General features: G+C 41.9%; 1 protein-coding gene across 1 annotated transcript in view; it reads right to left on the bottom strand.

Moving 5' to 3' along the window:
• Positions 1 to 4,522: 4,522 nt before the first annotated feature.
• ASS1 (argininosuccinate synthase 1) overlaps positions 4,523 to 22,602 on the bottom strand; it is a 38,580-nt gene continuing 20,500 nt past the window's right edge. The window contains exons 10-15 of the mRNA XM_026712440.2: positions 19,640 to 19,724; positions 18,810 to 18,874; positions 15,903 to 16,034; positions 9,566 to 9,722; positions 5,649 to 5,714; positions 4,523 to 4,772 (exon numbers count right to left, since the gene is read on the bottom strand). Of these exons, the coding sequence (XP_026568225.2) occupies positions 4,721 to 4,772; positions 5,649 to 5,714; positions 9,566 to 9,722; positions 15,903 to 16,034; positions 18,810 to 18,874; positions 19,640 to 19,724 (557 nt within the window). The 3' untranslated portion in view covers positions 4,523 to 4,720. The remainder of the gene's footprint in view (positions 4,773 to 5,648; positions 5,715 to 9,565; positions 9,723 to 15,902; positions 16,035 to 18,809; positions 18,875 to 19,639; positions 19,725 to 22,602) is intronic.

Raw genomic sequence — 22,602 nt, 5'->3', positions numbered from 1 at the left:
AATGAATATAAATGGACTGAACTCAGCTGCTAAGAGAAGGAAGATTTTCCATAAATTAATGAAATTAAGGTTCGACATAATTTGTTTACAAGAAGTTCATATTAAAAAGCAACATGAACAATTGTTATTACAACCAAAATTAGGGAAATTGTTTACCTCTTTGACACAATCCAAGAAAAGAGGGGTGGTTTTATATATTAAAGAGGCCATTCCAGCAAAAATGATTTATACAGATGATGATGGGAGAATATTAATGGTAGAAATAATGGACAATAATAGAAAGATACTTTTGATTGCAATTTATGCACCGAATGATAAACAGGAAGAATTCTATAGAAAATTACATACTAAGACTGCCGAACTTGACTATGCTAATGTAATTATGATGGGAGACTTTAATGGAATTGTGGATAATAGACTTGACTATATTGCAACAACAGTAAAGCATAACAGGAAAATTCTTCCTAAATCCTTTTTTAAAATGATAGATGAATTAACTTTAAAAGACATATGGAGAGAAAGAAATGATAAATCTAAGCAATTTACGTTCTATTCAAATAGGCATCTATCATGGTCCAGACTGGATATGATTTGGATCTCAACAGATTTAATGTCTAGTATTCAAGAAGTAAATATTGAAACAAGTACTTGGGCTGACCATAACCCATTGACAATTGAATGGAAGGGACAAAGGAAAAGATCGAGATGGACATTAAATAATTCTATTTTAAAGGATAAGGAATTTATACAATGGATGGAGAAAGAATTGGCCTTCTTCTTTAAAGAGAACAGAAAAGAAGACACCTCAATACAGAATGTTTGGGACACAATGAAGGCCTATGTTAGAGGCTTGATAATAGACTATACAAGAAAAAAGAACAACAGGAAAAGGCGAACTCTTAAAGCCTTGGATGATGAATATAAGGGACTTGAAAAGAATTACAGAAAATGCCACACAGAAAAGATGTTAAAATGAAACTGGATATAACTAAACATAAAATGGATTTAATAGAGAAAGAAGAACTGGCACAGAAAATTAGGAATGCTAAACAGAATTATTTTGAGGATGCAAATAAGCCAGGTAGATGGCTAGCGTACAAATTGAGAAAGGAGAAAGAGTCGAGGAAAATACCGCAGTTAATAGACGACCAAGGTAAAATTTGTTATGGCAGCAAAGAAAAAAAGAGATTATTTATGATTTTTATAAGCATTTGTATAAGAAAGAAGACATTGATGAGGAGAAAGTTAAACAATACCTACAGAATGCAAATCTACCTAAGATACCTAAAGAGATTGAAGAAATGCTAGAAAGTAATATAACAATGATGGAGTTAAGTCAAGCACTTAAGAAACAAAATAATGGAAAGGCACCAGGTCCAGACGGGTTTCCTGTAGAATTTTATAAAATCTTTCAAGAATCACTGTGTATTCCACTGTTAGAAGTTATGAATGAAGTTATGTTAAAAAGATGATACCTAAAACATGGTCAGAGGCTTACATTACACTTATTCCAAAAAGAGGAGGCGGACCTACTGCAAATCAAGAATTATAGACCGATTTCTTTATTAAATGCAGATTATAAAATTTTTGCTTCAATATTAGCAGAAAGACTTAAAAAGTACTTGAATAACTTTATCCACCCAGACCAAAATGGGTTTTTGCCAAAGCGACAAATCAGAGACAATATGAGAGTAATTCTGGACACCCTGGAATACTATGAGGCACATCCTGAAAAGCAAATGGCTTTGATATTTTTAGATGCTCAAAAGGCATTTGATAACGTGAATTGGAGATTTATGTTACTTTTAATGGAACAGATGGGCTTTGCTAGAAGATTTATTCAGGCAATAGAAGCAATTTATAATGAACAAACAGCTAAGGTAATGATGGAGGGAGAATTTACAGATCCTATTAATATAAGAAAAGGCACAAGACAAGGTTGTCCTCTTTCTCCCTTGATATTTGTATTGACTTTGGAAGTGTTGAACAGAAATATCAGAGAAGATAAAACTATAAAAGGAATGAAAATTAAAAGGAAGAATTTAAACTACAAGCCTTTGCAGATGACCTAGTCTTTATCTTGGAAGACCCTATAGAAACAGCCTCGAAACTGTTGGAAAAGATAGAGGTCTATGGGGAGGTGGCTGGTTTGAAAATAAATAGAGATAAAACAAAGATTTTGTCAAAGAATATGTTGCTGAAACAAAGGGAAGAGTTGGCAGAACTGTTAAAAATTCAAGTTACAAACAAGGTTAAGTATCTGGGGATATATTTGACATCAAGATGTAGTACATTGAAGGAGAATAATTATATTAAACTTAAACAACAGATAGCTCAAGACTTGAAAAAATGGGAGAACTTACAATTGTCATTAATAGGAAGGATTTCAACAATTAAGATGAACATTTTACCCAGAGTCTTATTTTGTTTCAAACAATACCAATTAGGCTTGGAAAAGAATATTTTGAGGATTTAAATAAAATTGTTTTGAAGTATATATGGCAAGGTAAGAAAGCAAGAATAAAGTTAAAGCTTTTACAGGATGCTAGATTTAGAGGAGGGTTTGGACTGCCTAATTGGGAGTTGTACTACCAAGCTGCAAACTTGACGTGGGTTAAAGAATGGATAACATTAAGGAAAACCAGATTGTTGACATTAGAAGGTCATGATTTGTTGTTGGGCTGGCATGCTTTTTATGGTACAAGGGAACTAAAACACAGGGGTATTTTAGAAGGCATTATATACGGGAGTCTCTGTGGTTGAATTGGGAGAAGATAAAAAAACAGTGTTATTTGAAAATTCCAGTTTGGTTATCGACGATAGAAGCGTTTTCTTATCCTATAATCTATAAAAGGAACAAACAGTTAACTATGGGGAATTATTAGATGAAAAGGGTGAACTTAAATCGATGCAAAAATTGGAAGAACAAGGTATACGGATGAATTGGTTTTCATATTTGCAAATATATTCAAAGTACTATGAGGATTCCAAAGCAGAGGGATTTTATGATAAGCAAACTGACTTGGATAAGATTTTGATGGGTACTGATGAAAAGGTGATTAAAAAATTGTATGGTTATTTATTGCAAATTAAGCTTGAGGAAGAACAAGTTAAAGAAACTATGATTGCGTGGGGGAGGAATTTTGGATATGGGATTGATTTAGAGAAATGGCAGAAATTATGGTCGCAAAATTATAAAATGACAATGTCTACAGCCTATAAAGAAAACTTGTATAAGATGTTTTACAGGTGGCATTTTCCCCGACAAGGATAGCAAGAATGTTTAAGAACAAATCCGAAAAATGCTGGAAATGTCATCAGAAACCTGGTTCATACTATCACATGTGGTGGACTTGTGAGGATGCTAGAAAATATTGGACTAAAATCCACATGTGGCTGGAAAAAATGACAAAGAAGCATATAGACTTGAAACCGGAGTTTTTCTATTGGGAATACTACCAGATACTTATAGTAAAGAGTTGAAATATTTGATTGTAAATGTATTGACTGCTGCTAGGATTGTATTTGCAAAAAATTGGAAAAATGAGAAAATTCCATTGCAAGAAGAAGTTGTAAAGAAAATTTTGGAATGTGCTGAGATGAGTAGATTGACTTTTGAAATTAGAGAGCAAGAAGATAAACAATTTTATTTAGTTTGGGATCTTTTCTATCAATGGTTGAATGATGAAATATTAAAATATAAAAGTTAGATAATAAGGAATAATAATGACTTTATTTTCCCTTTCCTTTTATTGGTTTTTGATACTATATTTATATAATAGTTTTCTTTGTTTCTTTCTTTTTCATATTTGGGATAGAATTGGTATGATTATAAGATTTGTTTTAGAATAAAATATTTAAAATATAGTTATCTCATAAAGGCATGACCGAATAAAAGTTTAGTCAAATTTTTTTTTTTTTTCTTTAATAGAGATACTAGGATTTATAAATTTGTATTGATAAGAGTATTATATAAAGTAACTGTAATTGTGACTATGAGGTGAATGCACAAAACCGATGGACCAACCGACTTACGGTGTGTACAAAAATATGGGGGAGCTGATACTTTTATGTTTTGTTGTTGTGTTTTTTATGTTAAAAAAATAATAAAAATTTATATATAAAAAAAAAAAAAATCGGATAAAAGGATTTGAAAAAATTTTTTTAAAAAAGAAACGCAGACCGGGAGAAACTCCACCAGACTTCATAGCAATTAAGCCAAAGACAAAGCAAGGCTTCCTAATGGTTGGTGATTAAATAGAAAATGCAATTTTCCCCCCTTTGCTAAGCTCTTACAGGTAGAAAGAAGGCTCCATTTGGGTGAAATCCAACCACGGCGGTATTGTGTATTTTTTTTTCTTTGCAAACACATACACACACATACACAATTGCCAATTCTGAGCAAAATATAGGGTGTTCTTCAGGTGCCCCAGGAATTTAACAATGGGTGGCGGGTGAGAAGAGAAAACTGCCGCAAACCAAGTGAAGAACGGAGATTACAAAGGGTGCCACTCGTTAGAACTGTGAAACAATGACGGAAAGATTTTAATAATAAGGTCTTGGTTTTGTAGGAAGACGCTCCTGCTTTTCGGCATCTCGGGCAATTGAGAAGCGTAACAAAACACGGCTCGGGAAGGTGGATAACATTACCAGTTGTGGCCCGGATGGTGAGAGCTGGGATGAAATTAGCAGAATGAGCTTTTAGGCCTCTTGATTGCCATTAATTCTGAGCCAGGCTGACCTTGTTGAAAAGGCGATGATATTCTTTCAGCCTGTAACCGAGGGGAGAGGGAAGGAGAGAGAGGAAAGAAAAGGAGAGAAATAGAATTATGAATTTACATGTAAACGGCAGGAAGATTTGAGGCAATTATGTGATGTTCAAATGACAATAAACACAAGGTGCATTTGTTAAGAGGGATTTTGTTCCTGTGTTTTTGTCTTTGACTCCCGGCTGCTAAACACACAGTTGTTTTGTATCTGTCGGCCTTTTCTGCCTGTCTGTCCATCCGTCCGTCCATCCATTCTATATCTATCTGTTCATCCATTTATTCATCCATTCTCTATCAATCTATTCATTCTGCATATCTATCTATCTATCTATCTATCTATCTACCTACCTACCTACCTACCTACCTACCTACCTATCTTCCATTCAATATTAACCCCATCTCTTTCTCTCTCTTACTCATCAATCCTACATCTATATATTCATTTATTTTTTTATCTATCCATCCAACTTATATGTATCTGTCAATCCTTCTGTTCTATATATGGTAAGTATACCAATCAATCCAGCTATGTATCCATTATATGGCTAGCAATCTGTCTGTCTGTCTATCTTCTATCTGTTCTATTTCTATCCATCCATCCATTCTGTGGCTAGCCATCAATCCATCTATCTCACTCTTTCTATCCTATCCTATCCTATCCTGTCCTATCCTATCCTATCCTATCACTCCATCCACCCATCCTTCCCTCCCTCTCTAATCTCTCTCCCTCTACTCTCCATCACATTAGCATCCAGGACAGAGAGATTGTCCAGGCTCTTCTTAAAGGCCTCCAGTGATGGAGCACCCACAATTTCTGGTGACAAGCTGTTCCACTGGTTAATTTGCAGATGGGAGTCAGTGTTTAGAGTGAATACAAACCTAAGAGAATTGATGTTGATGAATCCGGTAGCATCCGAGGGCTCATAACTCCCTTGGACATCCATGCTGAATGAAAAAAAGAGAAAGGACCAGTCAGAACTGCAATGTCAGGTTTAGAAAGAGACCACGATTTAACTCCAGAGACCTCTGCGTAGTATCTTAAGCCAAGGTTAGGGCAGAAGTAGGGAAACCTCCATACATGCTAGGGTACGGTTAGTTCCCAATTGAGAATCACAGCTGAGAAAACAATTTCCACTGGTAAAGAAGGCAGTTGTTTAAGTAGCCTCCCCACCACTTTGGCACGGTTGTTAAGCAAGTCACTGCTATTGTTAAGTGAACCACACAATCATTAAGAGAATTCAGCTCCCTGCATTGAATTGGCTTGTTGGAAGCTAACCAGGAAGGTTGCAAATTGTGGTCACGTAACCCAAGGTTGCTGCAACCATTAGGAACACATGCCAGCTACCACATGCCTGAATTTTGCTCATGTGACCGTGGCAACACTGAGACTGTCATAAGTGTGAAGAAAGGTTTAAATCATGTTTTTTCCCCTGCAGTGCTGTTGTAGATAACATAACTCCCCCAGTCTGTTCTTGTCATTCCCCTGTTGGAATCTGATCCTGAGGGGGAGGTTGAGCAGCTGACAGGGAGTGGGAATGTGGCTCCAGTGGTTGTGGAGGAAACTGGGGAAGGGCACAGTCCGGCTGGGCATTCAGAGGAAGATCCAGGCCCACCCCTTTTTCATCCTAGGGCACACAGGGAGGAATGGATAAGGGAGCAACGTGGGTTATGGGGGAGGAAAGGGCCTTGATCCCCTTCATGGATTGCAGCTGGGAAGACTGTTTAAAAGGGCAAACTGTGCATGGCAAAGTTTTTGTACCATGCCTCTTTGGGTCATCACAGTTCTTAGCCTCCTTTGCCAGTTTGCAGAATTTGGCTTTAACCAGGTTTAGGGCTGACCTGGAAATTTTCTCCCAGCTTTCTGGAATTTGCCTGTCTCAATGACTTTGCTCGCCTGACCCTAGGATACCACAACCATCACAAAAATGAGCCGGATGCCAAGCCGTCCGAAATTAAATCACGTATCCGTGAGAATGCTGCAACAGTCGTAAGGATGAAAAATAGCCATAAGTCACTTTTTTCAGGGCCGTTGCCACTTGGGACAGTCTCTGTCGTACATTGAGGACTACCTGAATTAGGCGAGGAAGTCTAAACATTCAGAAATTGGATTTGGAGATGGTCAACCCTGGACGGTCAACGCCTCCCTGCCAAGAAAGAGTCCCGATGCCTTGACAAAGCCGCCTGTGTTCCCCTCCCATCAAAGGCTCTCAACCTTCACCCGTGTAGAATTCACTCCTGGCACACAATCACCTAATTTAAAAGTGATGTCTTTCGACAACCTTTGACTTGAAAACGTTAGCCGCAGACAGGCCCCCTTTGTTGAGCGAAGCGACTGGCCCATTAATTATGGGGCAATAAAAACAGGCCGTATAATGTGCAATGCGCCCAAGGTCTCTTACAAGCATGTCACCTCTTTCTTTTCTCCTTCCTCTGATTTCACTCCCAAACTCTCCCCTCCCCTCCCTGGTTCAATTCTCCCTCCCCCCCGTTTTTCAAAGGACCAGAGCGCCAATGGGGTTGACTTGGCGAAAGAGAGGTTGTCTCCGACCCTTAGCTCCCTCCTGTAGCAGATGTCCACGTTCTATCTAACCAATCGGTGATCTCTAACGATGGGCACTTTTCAAAGAACGACAAGAGTTGGAAGGGATCTCGAAGGTCTTCTAGTCCAACCCCCTGCTCAAGTCAGCTGGGTGACTTTGAGCCAATCACTAGAAGACGGAGAGTTCTAGTCCCACCTTAGGCATGAAAGCCAACTGGGTGATTTGGGGCCAATCACCAGGAGATGGTGAGTTCTAGTTTCACCTTAGGCATGAAAGCCTAGCTTGGTGACTTTGAGCCAATCACTAGAGACGGAGAGTTCTAGTCCCACATTATGCATGAAAGCCGGCTAGTTCCACCTTAGGCGTGAAAGCCAACTGGATGACTTTGGGCCAATCACCAGGAGATGGTGAGTTCTAGTTCCACCTTAGGCATGAAAGCCAACTGGGTGACTTTGGGCCAATCACCAAGAAACAGAGAGTCGCTGTTTGCAAACAGGAAGACGACCGAATAAACCCCTGCCTTGCAAAATTCGGAGGTGCCCTTCGCACAGCCAATACTCACCGGTTAGGCTCAATTCAGCAAGGCCTCCAGAACAAGAAGTTATAAGGAAACATTCTCGGGTGGAGGCAGGTGGGGAGAGGCTGGCATTAAGCCTGCCACAGAAATCCCACATGCTAGTTCAACCCCAAATCGGATTGCAAACCAGATTCAACTTCTCATCCAGAAAGTAAATTCAAAATGAAACAGAACCGTCCTCCTTTCCTGCAAGCTGCAACCCTCGTTTTTATTTTTGGTTTTTTTTTATTTTTGTTTTAAAGGGGAGAAGAAGAAAAAATTAAAAAGAGAGAGACAGTTTACAATGACTTTACCTCCCCTGAAGGGCTATAGAAAAACCTCCGAGCTTTTATTTTTGCTCATCGGAGTGGTACTGACCTGCTCTGTAATTATGTTACTTTCTACCCACTGTGCTGAGACATTTTTCCCGTGTTACATCTCTTGTGGCAGCCGCTTCAGTTCCCGTGATGCCGTCACTCAAATGCTTTTCAACCCAACGATGTAGAAATCAGGAAGAAAAGAAAAATGGCTCACGACACAGTGAGAATAAATGTTCCTGGTTTTTTTTTCCCTCTCTCTCTCTCTCTCCCCTTTCCTTTGCACGCTTTCTTCCTTCTCCCCACCCTTTTCTCTCTCTCTCTCTCTCTCTCTCTTTTTAACGTTATTCATTTAATTTCGCTGCGTGAGAATGCAAACGATAATGAAAGGTTGAGATGGAATTATTAGAAACTGCTGATCTGAAGGGGGAGGAAAGTAAGATCCAGAGGAGAAAGGCATAATTTGACATTTACTCTGACTGATCTAAACTGATTTGGGTATATTTATGGTTTATAAAGCATTTTGAAGGATTGAAAGGGGAAAACGAAGAGACAGGAATAAGAAAGAGAAGCAGACAGGAATGTGTGTGTGTGTGTGTGTGTGTGTGTGATATATATATATATATATATATATATATATATATATATATATATATATATATATATATATATAGTATTCAGCTTTGTTCGGTATTTTCCCACGTCATTATAGTTGTGCTTTTAAAGTTGTAGCAACGTTTCGGCAGAATCTCATCTGTCATCATCAGGCTTCTGTATTCTGTATTCAGCCTGAAAGCTTAACGATGAAAGCTTAATGATGAAAAATACTTTTCAACTTTAAACAAGACCTTTGCTTAATTGTGTGGGGGTTTTTCTTTTCCATGCCTCTTAAAAATCAGTAAAGATGACAAAACAGAAGAAAAAGCCAAAGTTAAAAACAAAAAAAAAAGTTGAGGTGAAAATTTTTCAGTTTTTAAATCTCGGGGGGATTTTAAACCACAGATGTGTAGAAATCTCAGGGCAACTTTTAAAAAATACTTCATTGCTCAACATAGATTTAAGCCACGGAAGTCTCTCTTTCACATGCCCTGGTCCAATTCAACAGGGATTCTTGGATATCCTTAAAAGACAACTCTTAAGTTGCGTCCAGTGTAATTAGGGAGAAAAATAATTTTATTAGAAGGTTTTATTCTGCAGCACAGATTTGGGTTAGGGTCAGTGGAATTCCAGGAGGGCTGGGCTCTTTTGTGGCTGCACCACGATTCCAAACTAATGGCACATTTAACACCACCCTCCATTTCAGTTCAACTCCTACGGATGACTTGTTGACATAGAGTTCTCCAGAAGCTTTATCAATGTAGGAATTATACTTAAGGGACTTACCTTACGAGTTCCTCATTGTACAGGGATTGGCGCGATTCCCTTCCCAAAATGTAGACGTTACCCTTCAAGACAGAGAGCTGGACTTTTCCTTCCACTAGGTCTTGGGAATGGTCGATACAATGGCGGATGAATTCGCCCTCGGGACTGAACCAGAAGCCTACCGTAAAGACAAAGATTGCTCTGAGCAGTAGCTTGAGGTTTCAGAAGTCCAGTCTTCATTAGTTGTAGGACTCCAACTCAAACAGAGAGCACACAATCCTTTACAGGTAGTCCTTGACTTACAGCCATTTGTTTAATGGCGATTCCAAGTTCACCACGGCACTGAAAAGGACCAAAACAGCCTCCTTAGGGTCACATGATGGTGACTTGGGGGCTTGCGACTCACTTTAGCGCCCGCTTTGCTTAGTGACAGAAACACCGGTCGCAATTCTGGCCGTATGTTGAGGACTACCTGCACAAGGTTCCAAGGGGGAAAAAGAAATCAAAACTACCAGTCCTATACATGTAAGTCTTTGACTTGCCATCACTCATTGAGTGACCGTTCAAAGTTACAACGGCACTGAAAAAAAGAGATCATTTTTCACACTCACGATCATTAGAACAACCCCATCGTCACTTCATTTACATTCCGATGCTTGCCAACTGACTCATAGTTATGACGATTTCAGCATCCTGGGAGTCATGTGGTCCCCTTTTTATGACCTTCTGCCCAGCGAAGCCCAATGGTGGAAGCCAGATTCACTTAGCAACGGGGCCAAAAGAGAACGTAAAAACGGGGGCATAAGCTCCCTGAACAGCTGCCTCGCTCAGCATTGGTCTCCACCGTGGACATAATTTGAGGCCCACATGAAGCTCTTCCGTTCTACTGGACCTCATCTCAGGGCTGCCACCCTTCCAAAGCCAGGAGCACTGTTATAATCATCGTTATTATTTACACATGTAACATTACCAAAGGCCATCTGGAGGGGACCATGTGAAACCCAGATGGCCCAAGAGCAAACGAGACCCTTTCAGGTGAGCCTCACCTGGATTATCAGAAAGATGACACAATGCAAAGGTAGAGCAGGATGGCCATTTCTAATCCCCAGGAGGGAGAAGAGGAACGGAGAGGTACGTGTGTGAGAAACCATCCCTTTCAAAGGAGAGCTAGGAGTAGCCAGGGGCCCCTTCGTCCCCTCCCCATTCTTCCCCCAGTAATTAAGAAGCTAAATTAGAAACAGTGGCACTTTTCTGCTTCCAACTGGCCTTCCTCTTGTTTGGTTCCTCTAAGGTAGGCACGAGCCCCTATCACCCTGGGACATCTGTACCCATATGGTGGGGAACCTCCCCTTCCTCTCTGGGTCCCTTTCAGTTCTCAAGTAACTTTGCCCCCCTCGCCCATTCAATAAAACCCCCCATGATCTCAATTTCCACCGAACTACATAGGCCAAGCTTTGTTGCTTCTGCTGTGAGAGGACAATGGAGGTCAGATACCCTACTACGCCAATCCTCGATCCTCGGGTTTCATTCTTGTTCTTGGGAGATCTGGAGGATGGATAAGCCAGGGACTTAATTGCTTCTCGCCAAGATACTTCAACTTCTATGGTGGTTTTTTTTTTAACACCAAGCCAAGTGGATACACCAAGTTTTGAAGGCATCGCATGTCAAGCAAGAAACCCATCATAAGTTGTCATGCTTTCGAAAGCCAGTTTGGTCCAACCAAAACGGGAAGACCAGGAACTCTGGGAGTTGAAGTCCACCAGTCCAAAATTGGACAGCCTTGATTTGGAACGTGTGATTAGCTTGAATGGGATGGAAAAAAAACTGTATTTCTCACCGTTAGGAATCGGAAGATAAGATAGCATTGGCCATCACAAGGACGGGAAGTTGAAATCCATTTGAATGGGGTTCTACCAAAGCCTTCCAGATCTTAATCCCGACTCTTCAACCTTTGAATCTGTAATTCTGCACATTCTGCTGCTTACACTGGGTTGATTTGGGATGGAAATGTGTCTGTTTTGCATTTCCTACCCAATTTTTTTGGCACACAAAAAAGAGAGTAGAACTTGTTTTTCCATTCAGAGAAGGGACCCTGCCTTGGCCAAGTCCAATATTTATGGAGATGTTTGCAAATGGGTGTCTCGGAATTGTCAAATGACCCATTTGTTAAGGAGCAGTTGAGATCTGCTTTGCTTCCATTTTCCTATTTGCCCTCTTCGAAATGTTCTCTCCAGTCAACGGGATCCAACTCATGCTAGACTGATTTTGTAGATGGTGACTGAAGCAAGGTGATTATATGCACCAGGATGGAAGAATAATGAAATAGCCACAGTGGAGGGCTGGACTGTGAAAATGTCAAATTTGCAGAAATGGCAAAACTGACGTGCTTGGTGTGAAGAAACACATGCACACACACACACACACACAAACTTTTCTGAAAGATTAACTGGGGACTTTTTGCTGAAAGTAGAGCGACCAGAAATTGTGGCTGGTGGACCCAAAGATGAAAAAAGAGGTGGATGAAATGAGGGGATGAAAAGACTTGGGTATCATCTAAGGGGGAAGAAGATTGTAATTATCTGTTAAAAAGAAAGTCAGGTGTTTCTTTTCATTTTTTTTCCTTCCTTCCTTCTTTCCTTCCTCCCCGATCTATACTTCCTCTCACTTTCCCTGATCCATCCATCCATCCTGTCTACCGCCCTCCTTTCTTCCCTGATTCCTTTCTTCCTTTCCTCCTCTCTTCCTCCCTCTTTACCTTCCTCCCTTTTTCTTTTCTTTTCCTTCATTCCTTCCCCCTCCTTTCTCTCTCTTCCTTCCCTTCCTTCCTTGCTTTTTCCCTCCTTCCTTTATTCCATCTCTTTCCTTCTTTCCCTTCCTTCCTTGCTTTCTTTCTCCCTCCTTTTTCCCCTCCTCCCTCCCTCTTTAGATTTGTCTTTGAGGGGGAAGGAAACTCCTAACAAACTACACCTTTCGTGGTGGGGGGGGTGGGAAGTTAGCCAATCGGATACTCTCTTTCTCTCTGCCTCTCTGCCTCCGTTCCCCCCCCCCACTGCCTCTGCCCTAATGACCCTCCCCGCTTTGCAACGATAACCCGGCACCCCTCCTTGGAATAGACAAGCGGGTGGCCACACCTGGTGTAAACCTGGTGCAGAGTGGGGGCCCGAACAAAACCGGGGAGCTGCCTTCCCCACCCACCGCGGGGTTGGAGGAGTCCTTGCAGGGGTACGAGGGAAATGACAGCCGCTAATTGCCTTAAATCCGGAGACTAGTTACAGTAATTAGGTGTTTAAAGAAGACAGGGATACAAAAACTTCGTCTCCAGCAGGCTACCTCTGCTGAGTGGAGCTCTCCTGTCATCGGCAATATTGTTATTCGGCTTTTTTGTTGCTGTTGTTGGTGTTGTTTTGAGGAAGGGCCCTTTTTGTTTTGTCTCTTTTGCACGCTTTTCCTTCCAACGACAACCCTGCAGCTCACCTGTCGCGTTACGACAGTCGATTTCAGGAAGAGAGGTGGCTAAAAAGGCATTTGACTCAGGATTTGCCTGGCTTCAACACAGCCATTTTACGGAAGAGACATTTCCCCGCGATGTTCCTTCCATCTGAATACCTCTTGCTCGTCCGGCCGGCGGCCTGACTGGGCAGCAAGAGGAAGGGAAGAGCAGGAAGAGAATAAAAATAGAAGTTGTTTGGTTGTTTTGGAGGAAAAGAACCCCAAATCCTATTTAAAACGGGCCTCCTTTCCCAACCTCTTTGCAATAAGATCTTCCTCGTTGCTGTTTTCTTCCAACGTACCTCTAGATTTTGTTCTCTCTCTCTTTTTTTTTTTCCAGTTTCCCAACTGGCCACAAACCAGGAATGGCTCACCTGCTGACCACACACCTGCTTGAAAATGCCAGGGTTAACAACCTCCTTGGCACTTGTATTTCAAAACACAAGCCAGGATTTCATTTACCATTTTCATGCATTGCCGCTCACAAAATCACTCCAGTCTTTCAGCCCAAGATAAATTGCACAGTGCCTCAGTGTGGGCTGACTCTACATAGCAAATTCCCGTTGGCAAGAAACCTAAGAGGGGATAATTAACAGCTACGCACTGGCCCCCAAATGGGTGGAGTGGGTGCTTAAAGCCCCTCACAGCTAGACAATCTGGTTTCTGAATTCTCCCCTCCAAGGTATTTCCAGAGCACAGCACATGACAACGTGTTGGAAACACAATTAAAGGTGTGCCCCCTTTTTTAAAAAAAGTTTTGCTTAGTTGTTCAGTTGTACTTTGTTTCTTTGTTACATTTTTCAGTAAAGGAGAAGGTTTGTAGCTTAAGGTTGTAATGAAGGGTTTTTTGGTGCTTTCCAAGCTTGGCTGTTTTCTTGCAGACATTTCAGAACCCAACTAGGGAACATCATCAGTGTTGGAAGGGAGTGGGGTTTGCAGGGAGAAAAGGAGGAAGAGGAGGGGGGAGGAGGAGGAAAGAAGAAGAAGAAGAAGAAGAAGAAGAAGAAGAAGAAGAAGAAGAAGAAGAAGAAGAAGAAGAAGAAGAAGAAGAAGAAGAAGAAGAAGAAGAAGAAGAAGAAGAAGAAGAAACAACAACAACCACAACCTGTGTTTTCATTTCATTATTTCATTTCATTATTTAAATTAGGTAACATCATCAGTGCTACTATGAGCACTGATCATGTCACCTAGTTGGATAATGAAATATCTGCCAGAAAACTACCAAGCTCAGAGACCACCACGGACTTCTCGTTTTGGTTCCTTTCTCAAGAGTTTCCTTTTTGTCTTTTTCCTGCTCCACCAGGAAAACACATATAGTATGTTTTAATATACAATCATATATTAAAATATTAATCTTAATATGATTTAATAGTAAAACTATTCAAACCGACTTTTCCACTCTAAATAAGTTTTCCAAAGATAAAATTATTTATGTTTCTTTTTCCAAAGTAGATAAGCTTTTGTGCAATGGTTATGCATGCTTATATAGTTTTTTAGGCTGCATTGGGTATATTTTTTTTCCAGAACCTGTAAGGAATTAAAGCAGGTATGGAAATAATTTTAAAGTGTGGGAAAAATCTGCCTAACAAACTAGTTCTACTTTATGGAGCGAGAAGTGCTGGAGAAAAAGATAATTTCAGCACCCTGGAGAGCTCCCGCAAAGGTAGAAATGGCCCGAGTTCAATCAACTCAGATCTATTTTGCTAGCAACCGTCTGGAAGAAATAAAAAAAAAAGTCACATTATTAAAACACCCTCCACTCCTCTTAAGCCAACATCCATCCAGATGTGGCTCCAATCCAGCTGCCTGCATCTCTCTCTTCTGCAAATGCTCTCTAGCACAGCTGGCAATTCAGCACCATGTCATCCTTCCGGGCAGACAACCAGGGCAAACCAATTTGGTATTGCCGTCAAGGAAAATTCATAAAACCATCCATGAGTCTAGCTTAGCGTAAAGGTATGCCTTAATATGCCAAAGAGGCCTAAGGACTACCCCCTTGGACTGTAAAATAAGTGGTGGGCAGTGGCTACCCTTCCCAAGTTTATAAAACCCACAGAACGGAGCATCCAAAGTTGACACTGTTTGTCAGGAAGGCAATCGGACAGAGCTTGCAATCATCTTGGTCTTTGCCCATATGGTCAGAACATCAGAATAACAGAGTTGGAAGGGGACTTGGAGGTCTCCTAGTCCAGCCCCTAGCTCAAGCAGGAGATCCTATACCATCCCAGACAGATTGTTGTCCAATCTCTTCTTGAAAACCTCCAGCGACGGAGCACCCACTCTGCCTGTCAAAAGTTCTGTTAATGTAGCACTACAATAAAGCATTTGTTTATCTGGTTGTATTTCCTATCTGGTCAACACGATAAGAAAATTAAATTGGCAGTCAGGCGGAAGGGCTGTAGACTAAGCAGTGGGCAGCTGAGCCCCAAGAAAGAAAAGGGATGTGGCAAACATGTCAGAAGAACCCTCCCTAGTTTCCTGGGCTGTATAGGTGAGTCTCGAGCCAAACTTCCAAAGGATTTATTGGGAGTTAACATGTCCAGCACTGCCTGGGTCTAGCCAATTATGTTTTACAACAGTTGTTCAGTGAAATAACTGCCGTTGTTAAATGACTACATGGTTGTTAAGTGAAACCGGCTTCCCCATGGGCATGGATGGTCAGAAGGTCGTCAAAGGGGATCAAACTGACCCCTGGGATGTCATAAATATGAGTCACTTGCCAAATGTCCAGATTTTGACCGCATGATCAGTGCAAAAAACGGTCCTAAGTTGTAACTTCGAATGGTTACTACAATGGAACTGTTGTACGTAGAGGATTGCCTGAACCACATCAGGGACGGCGGTAGGCCGACCCGAAGTCGTTACGTACCGTTGTACACCAGCTCGCCGAACTTTGTGGCCAATCCTCGCTTGACATTCCGCACTTCGCGGTCGGTGGTGAAGCTCTCGAGGTCTAGGTGAGCCTGGTGGAGGATGGTTCCCGCCGGAGTCTCATAGATACCTAGCCATTTCATCCGCGGAGGGTTGTTGTGGGGCGGGGGGGGGAGGAGAGAAAGCCAGAGGGGAGAGAGAGGAGAAAAGAGAGAGTGAGGAGGCCTAAACTGTCATGAAATGACACAAAATAATGATCTGGTTGACAGAAGGAAACGGCGTCTCTGGCTCTATTCAGTCTCAGCTTGCCATAAAACGCGACTGTCATTACAATCCCGCTGGGGCCGAGACAGTCCACTCCGCACCTCGCGGAGAAAATTTCTAGATTCCTCTTTGGGAAGAAACACTCCGACTAGGCGAAATGACAGGGTTGAGGAAGGCGATTTCACCGATGGTCGCCCACCAATCTGGGCCTGAAAACCTATAATTAAACAACCACGCAGGGCAGAATCATGGGAGTCTCAGGATGGGGGTGGGGTGGAAGAAAGAAATCCTCTCGTCTTTCTTTTCCCCCCCAACTCTTCCAACAAACAAGAAAAAGCAGCAAGAATGGGGGAAAAAAACCCAGCCGAATCGCTAAAGGAACGGTTGCGAGTCAAGGACAAGCCGCCTTTAACTACGTGTGTGTGTGTGTGTGTGTGTGTGTGTGTGTGTGTGTGTGTTTATTTTGTCCGATCGCCTTCTCGTCCTAGGCTAAATAAATCAATACCCAAAATGGGATTGCGTGACAGCTGGGGGAGGGGGGGGAAGGTGCATCCCTCAGAACTTTGAATCCGGGTTATTACGGCTACCTTTCTGGGTGATCGGTCATAACTTCAAACGGTCGCTAAGCGAGGACTACCTGTATTCTCTGCCACCCTCCCATAGCAGTGAGAAACCTCAGAAGGGAATTTTTAAAGAAACTGGACATAGTGGCAAGATTTGCATTGCCAGAAAAATATATTAATATAAATATAAATATCTATCTATATCTATCTATTTAATATCTATATCTATCTCTCTATATCTCTATCTATCTGTGTATTTATCTATATATTTCTATCTATCTATCTATCTATATTTCTCTATCTATCTTATATCTCTATCTATATCTCTATTTATGTATCTTATATCTCTATCTATCTCTATCTCTATTTATGTATCTTATATCTCTATCTATCTATCTATCTATCTATCTATCTATCTATCTATCTATCTACCTATCTATATCTATCTATCTACCTATCTATATCTATCTATCTGTCTATCTATCTATCTATCTATCTATCTATCTATCTATCTATCTATCTATCTACCTATCTATATCTACCTATCTCTATCTATCTATCTACCTATCTATATCTATCTATCTACCTACCTATCTATCTATCTGTCTATCTGTCTGTCTATCTATCTATCTATCTATCTATCTATCTATCTATCTATCTATCTATCATCTATTTATAGTATATAGATAGTATATCTATATCTATATCTATCTAGCTATATCTATCTATTTCTCTATCATATCTATATCTATATCTATCTATCTATCCATCTCTCTCTATATATACCATCTATTTATATCTATCTATCTATCTATCTATCTATCTATCTATCTATCTATCTATCTATCTATCTATCTATCTACACCTCTGGGGATGTTAAAGCTAATTTAGACTGATAAAAAGCTGGTGTTTTAGCGTCGACTCGGTGTCTAAGCATTCCTTCAGCTTTTCTTCCTCTTTATGCATCTCCAACTCCCACCCTCACTCCCTACCAGTAATTTTACTCAGAAAAAAATTAATGAAAATACAAGATGCCTCTTTTCCCATCTTCCTCCCTCTCCAAAATATTTTTGCTCAATCGGTGACAGGAAGCCCAAAGCTCTGAAGATGGCAGTTTGAAAGCCAAAGTAATATTTTGGAGAGAGATATATTTTAAAACTCCCAGACAGTCAAAGTGCAAATCACAGCCCGAGGAATGAAGCAAATGATAGATGGCCTTCCTGTGTTACTATGCAAAAGACGAAAGATCTCTTCAAAAGTGTCACTCTGCCACTTGCCGTGTCAACTGCATTTCTGGGTGTTTATAGAGAAAAAAAGACAGCGGTGTCAAGAGGCAAAGCTCAGTATATTTCAATCAGGCTGTAATTGCTGCCTGGAAAGATTGAAGAGAGAGGGAGAGAAAGAAGTAGATGGGGAATGGAAATATTCAGTGCCAGACAATGATGGCTACTTAAAATTTTCTAATTGGTAATTGGTCCGCTTAAGTTGCAGAGATCTTGGCACTTCCATGGTCCAGTTTTGAATATGAGCCATCAAATTTAAAGACAGCCTGTTTTCCAGTCAGAGAATATTATTGGTTGGTTAAGGTTCTCATGATCCTATTAAATCCACTTAGAAGGTTGTAGGAACCCAAACTACGTGTCTAATCTATAGTTACACAACAAAAACAAGAGATTGATTGATGAAGCCAAATCGATCGGAGGGTTTCCAACAGTGGTGGGATTCAAAAAAAATTTACTACCCGTTCTGTGGGCATGGCTTGGTGGGCGTGACTGTATAAATCTCCCGTCAGAGGTGATATTTGCCGGTTCTCCCAGCTGCTCAAAATTTCCACTACCGGTTCTCCAGAACTGGTCAGAACCTGCTGAATACCACCTCTGGTTTCCAAGCTGGACAACTTTAAAATTTGTGCATGTCAACTCCCAGAATTCCCCAGCCAGCCTTGTAGAAGGAATATCTGGGAGTTGAAGTCCACAAGTCTCAAAGTTGCCAAGTACGGAGACCCTTTCAACAGTTGCATATTATGTAAAAATACAGAATTACAGCCACTGGAAATGTCCGTAAACGAAAGCAATTACCTCTTGATTTCATCCCAATAAACCGATTCTCCACAATGTCGATACGCCCAACACCATGCTTGCCACTGAATGGAAAAAGTAAACAAGAGATGTTGGTTATATGTATGTATATATGTAGTATGTATGTATGTATATATTTAGATATATTGGGACCTGCATAACAAGTGAGCAACATTCATGAGCCAAAACTCAAAAGGATGAGATTGTCTTCTCCAGGCAGCTAGCCATTCTTGGAAGGCGTGGACTACAACTCCCAAAATTCCTCTGCCAGCTGTCACATAACCATGGCTGAGACTTCTGGGAACTAATGAAGGTTTCTGACCATTGAGCTATCACCTCTAACTGGAAGGTTACAATAAAAGTCCTGCAAGGAAAAAAGCATATCTCTTCTGCTTTGCTTCACTTTCCAAGGAACTAGGGAGAGACCCTCTTGAGATACTTTCTCTACCTCCATTCGTTCCATGACGAACTGTTGCCCTGGCTGTCACTCTTCCTCTGTGGGATATTCCCACAGACCATGGCAAAATGTTAACCTTGTTTTGCAGAGCTTTTTCTCCGGCAAAATTGAATTGTTAACTAGGGCATACAGCTCGTCCGCCTGGAACCCACACGGTATATCGGACAGTAACACGATCGAGTGGATTGAGAGGTATTTCACCAGAAGAGTCCTCCACTCTTCCACTCCTCCATAGAATTCCTGATGCCTCCAGGCTCAAAATTTTGGGCCTGGACAAATGGGAACCGCGCCGCCTGCGGTCCAATCTCAGCCTAGTCCACAAAAATCAGCCTAGCTAAATGTCGCTCGAATCTGGGGAGGGGGAAATGCTTACGCAATTTCATTCAGGTAAATGAAGAGTTCCAGGGACGTATGGTAAACAACCCCGTCCTTCATATTGGTGACTTTCACGGGGACACCTGCCAGGACAGGAAGAGAGAAAAAAAAAAACTAGATTATTCTGGGAACCTGGGTACTCTGAATTTGGCTGTTTGCTTGCAGACGTTTCATGACCCAGCTAGGTAACATCATCAATGCTAGTGAGTGTGCCTTGCTCCCTGTTTATATACACTAGCTCTGGGTTGTTTTCTTGCAGATGTTTCATTGATCCAACTACCTAATATCATGGGTTTGCTCTCTGTTTATATATACAGTAGCTTGCCCTGCCACACAGGACCCATACAGTTATAGGGGGTTTGCTCCCTATATAAACAGAGAGCAAAGCAAACCCCATTCTCTTCTAGCACTGATGATGTTACCTAGTTAGCTAATGAAACATCTGCAAGAAAACCATTAAGCCCAGAGAGCACCAGGGATCCCCACACTTCAACCTTAAGCTACAGATGTAGCTCTTGCAAACCTGCATTAGCATGGCCCAAAGTGGGAGCAGGCAGCGGTCTGGCACGACGAGGGGCACATTTCACTCATTTTCGGGAGGTGTCAGTAAGGGAGGCATCCCAGCCCCACTTGAAAACCTCCCTCCAAAGAATAGATGTGACAGATATGAACTCCAAACAAATTCTCACAAAACTGTGGCTGAGGAATTTGCTCCAAAGGCATTTCAATAGATTTGGGGGTACATAGGGGAGAGGCAGGGAGACAGAGAGAGAGAGAGAGTGAGAAAGGGGAAGAGAGAGAGAGAGAGAAAGGGGAAAAGGAGGGGAAGAGAGAGAAGGAAAAAGAGAGAGAGAGAGAAAGTGGGGAGGGAGACAGAGAAAGAAAAAAGAGACAGAGAGAGAAAGGGAGAGAGAGAAAGAGAGAGAGAAAGAGAAAAGAGGGGTGGAGAAAGAGACAGAGAGAGAGAAAAAGAGGAGAAGAGAGAAAGAAAGAAAGAAAGAGAGAGAGAGAGAGAATGAGAGAGAGAGAGAAATGAAGAAGAGAGAGAAAGAAAAAGGGAGAAAGAGCAAAAGAAAGAAAGAAACAGAGAGAAAGAGAAAGAGAAAGAAAAAAAAAGAGAGAGAGAGAGACCCTTGTACATTATAAAACTGGATAAATCTCCAGAGAAAAAGAGCTTTTTTGGCGGGGGAAATGCCCCAATATCCCCCACCTCACTTCCATCTACCACCAATCCTTCTCAAACACCTTAGTATCGCTGCCTTTTTTTTTTTAAGATGGGGGGGCAGTAAGAAAGAGAGAGATAGAAACAGCAGCAAAGGCTCCGGCTAATTAAATTTCATGCTTGATCATTGTTTGGCGAAGGGGCACCTTCTGTTCCACCAGTCGAGGAGGCCCTGGGTCGGCTGAAAAGGGGGAGGAGGAAGAAGGCGGCGGGGGTCCTCTCTCTCTCCATCACCCCCTCCTCCCTGGACCTGCCACCCACAGCCCCTGTAATGGCTTTGGCGGACAAATCCTATCTATGTTCCCGGTTATTCGCCTGCCAGGGCTGAATGGGGCCGTCTCCCTGGTCCCATTGTAACTCGGGGATGAGGGATGGCTCCATGAATTAATTATCACACCTTTCTTTCCCGGTGACAAGCGGGGTGGTGGGTGGGAAAAGAGGGGGTGCCCCCTCCCCCCACGGGACGGTGGCTGCCAAAAAAAGAAAGAAAGACACGCCCCCGCCTCCTTTTTTATCCCCTTCCCAAGCAGGGTGAAATGAGCAATAAATGTATATGGAAACAAGGCATGGATAGATGCCTCGATGGGCAGCTGGGTGTGTGTGTGTGTGTGTGTGTGGTGTGTGTGTGTGTAGAAACACCACAAAAGCCGAAGGGGAAGAGAGAGCCCTTTGCGGCTAATCTGTCTTCCATCTGCCCTCCTTATTTCCATAGAGGGCTTTGCTTGGGGCTAATCGGTCCTCAATAGCTGCTTTTCTAGTCCTCATGACAAATCCCGCTGCGTCTTGGGGTGGGGGGGTGGAGAGAAAAAAATACCCCCCTCCTCCCTTCAAAACCCCAAAACTGGGAAGGGGGTTTAAATTTAACTTTGCAAAGAAGGGAAGGAGGGAAGGAGGGAGGGGGAGGAAAAGTGGGCTACCAGGCGTGAGAGTTTATCAATTTGGTTGTAAATGACGATTAAATAGAAGTGTCTCCCGACAGTAATGAGCCTTAAATCTCATTTGGATGGATTGGGGGTCTGGGGGGGGGGGAGAGAAGGCGAACCTCCTTAGCTCATCTGCTTGGCTTGTGTGGAATTGCCAGCTTTCCTGGGGCCGTTTGACGCCGGCCGGCCCGGGCGGAGGAGAACGGGGCATTGTGTGCCAAAGCTGCTTATCCCTTTAGAAGAGTTAATAATTAGATTAGGACTTCAAATAAATTAACTAAGAGAGGAGGTGGAGTGAGAATGGAAGCGCAGGCTAAAAGAGAGAAAGAGAAGTGGGAGGAAAGGCTTTGTGGATACAAACTTCTTAAGCCACCTTTGCGTCGTAAAAGATGCCCAAATCTCGGTTTGTGTAGCGTGCTAAAACAACGCACGCCCAGAAAATAATGTAATTTAGCGCTTCTAGTGCCTCTGCTAGGTCCGTAAGGGTTCGGATCGCATGCCAACCAAGTTATACGTCTTTGGTTCTCTAAATACCCTCCGTCAACAATTCGACCAACCTCCCTGAGTTATCCTAGCCTGGAGGGAAATGAAGACTCAGGCTTTCGCCTTCAATCCATTTATTTCTGACTTTATTGAGTTTGAAAGTACTAGATGGGGACGCATCGAGCAAACATTCTCGGGGATGAACAGGTGGGTTTTGAAGGCAGCAGGAGTGTGATCGAGCTGGGATTTTGTTATCTATTCATTTGGGGTTTTGTTATTTATTGAATTTGTTGTATATTACAGGTATAAGATAAAGGTAAAGGTTCCCCTTGT

This window comes from Pseudonaja textilis, chromosome 17 (genome assembly GCF_049901715.1).
Source record: "Pseudonaja textilis isolate UNSWEBS1 chromosome 17, rPseTex1.2, whole genome shotgun sequence".
NCBI classification, from domain to species: Eukaryota; Metazoa; Chordata; class Lepidosauria; order Squamata; family Elapidae; genus Pseudonaja; species Pseudonaja textilis.
This window is presented reverse-complemented; position numbering and strand designations above follow the sequence as displayed.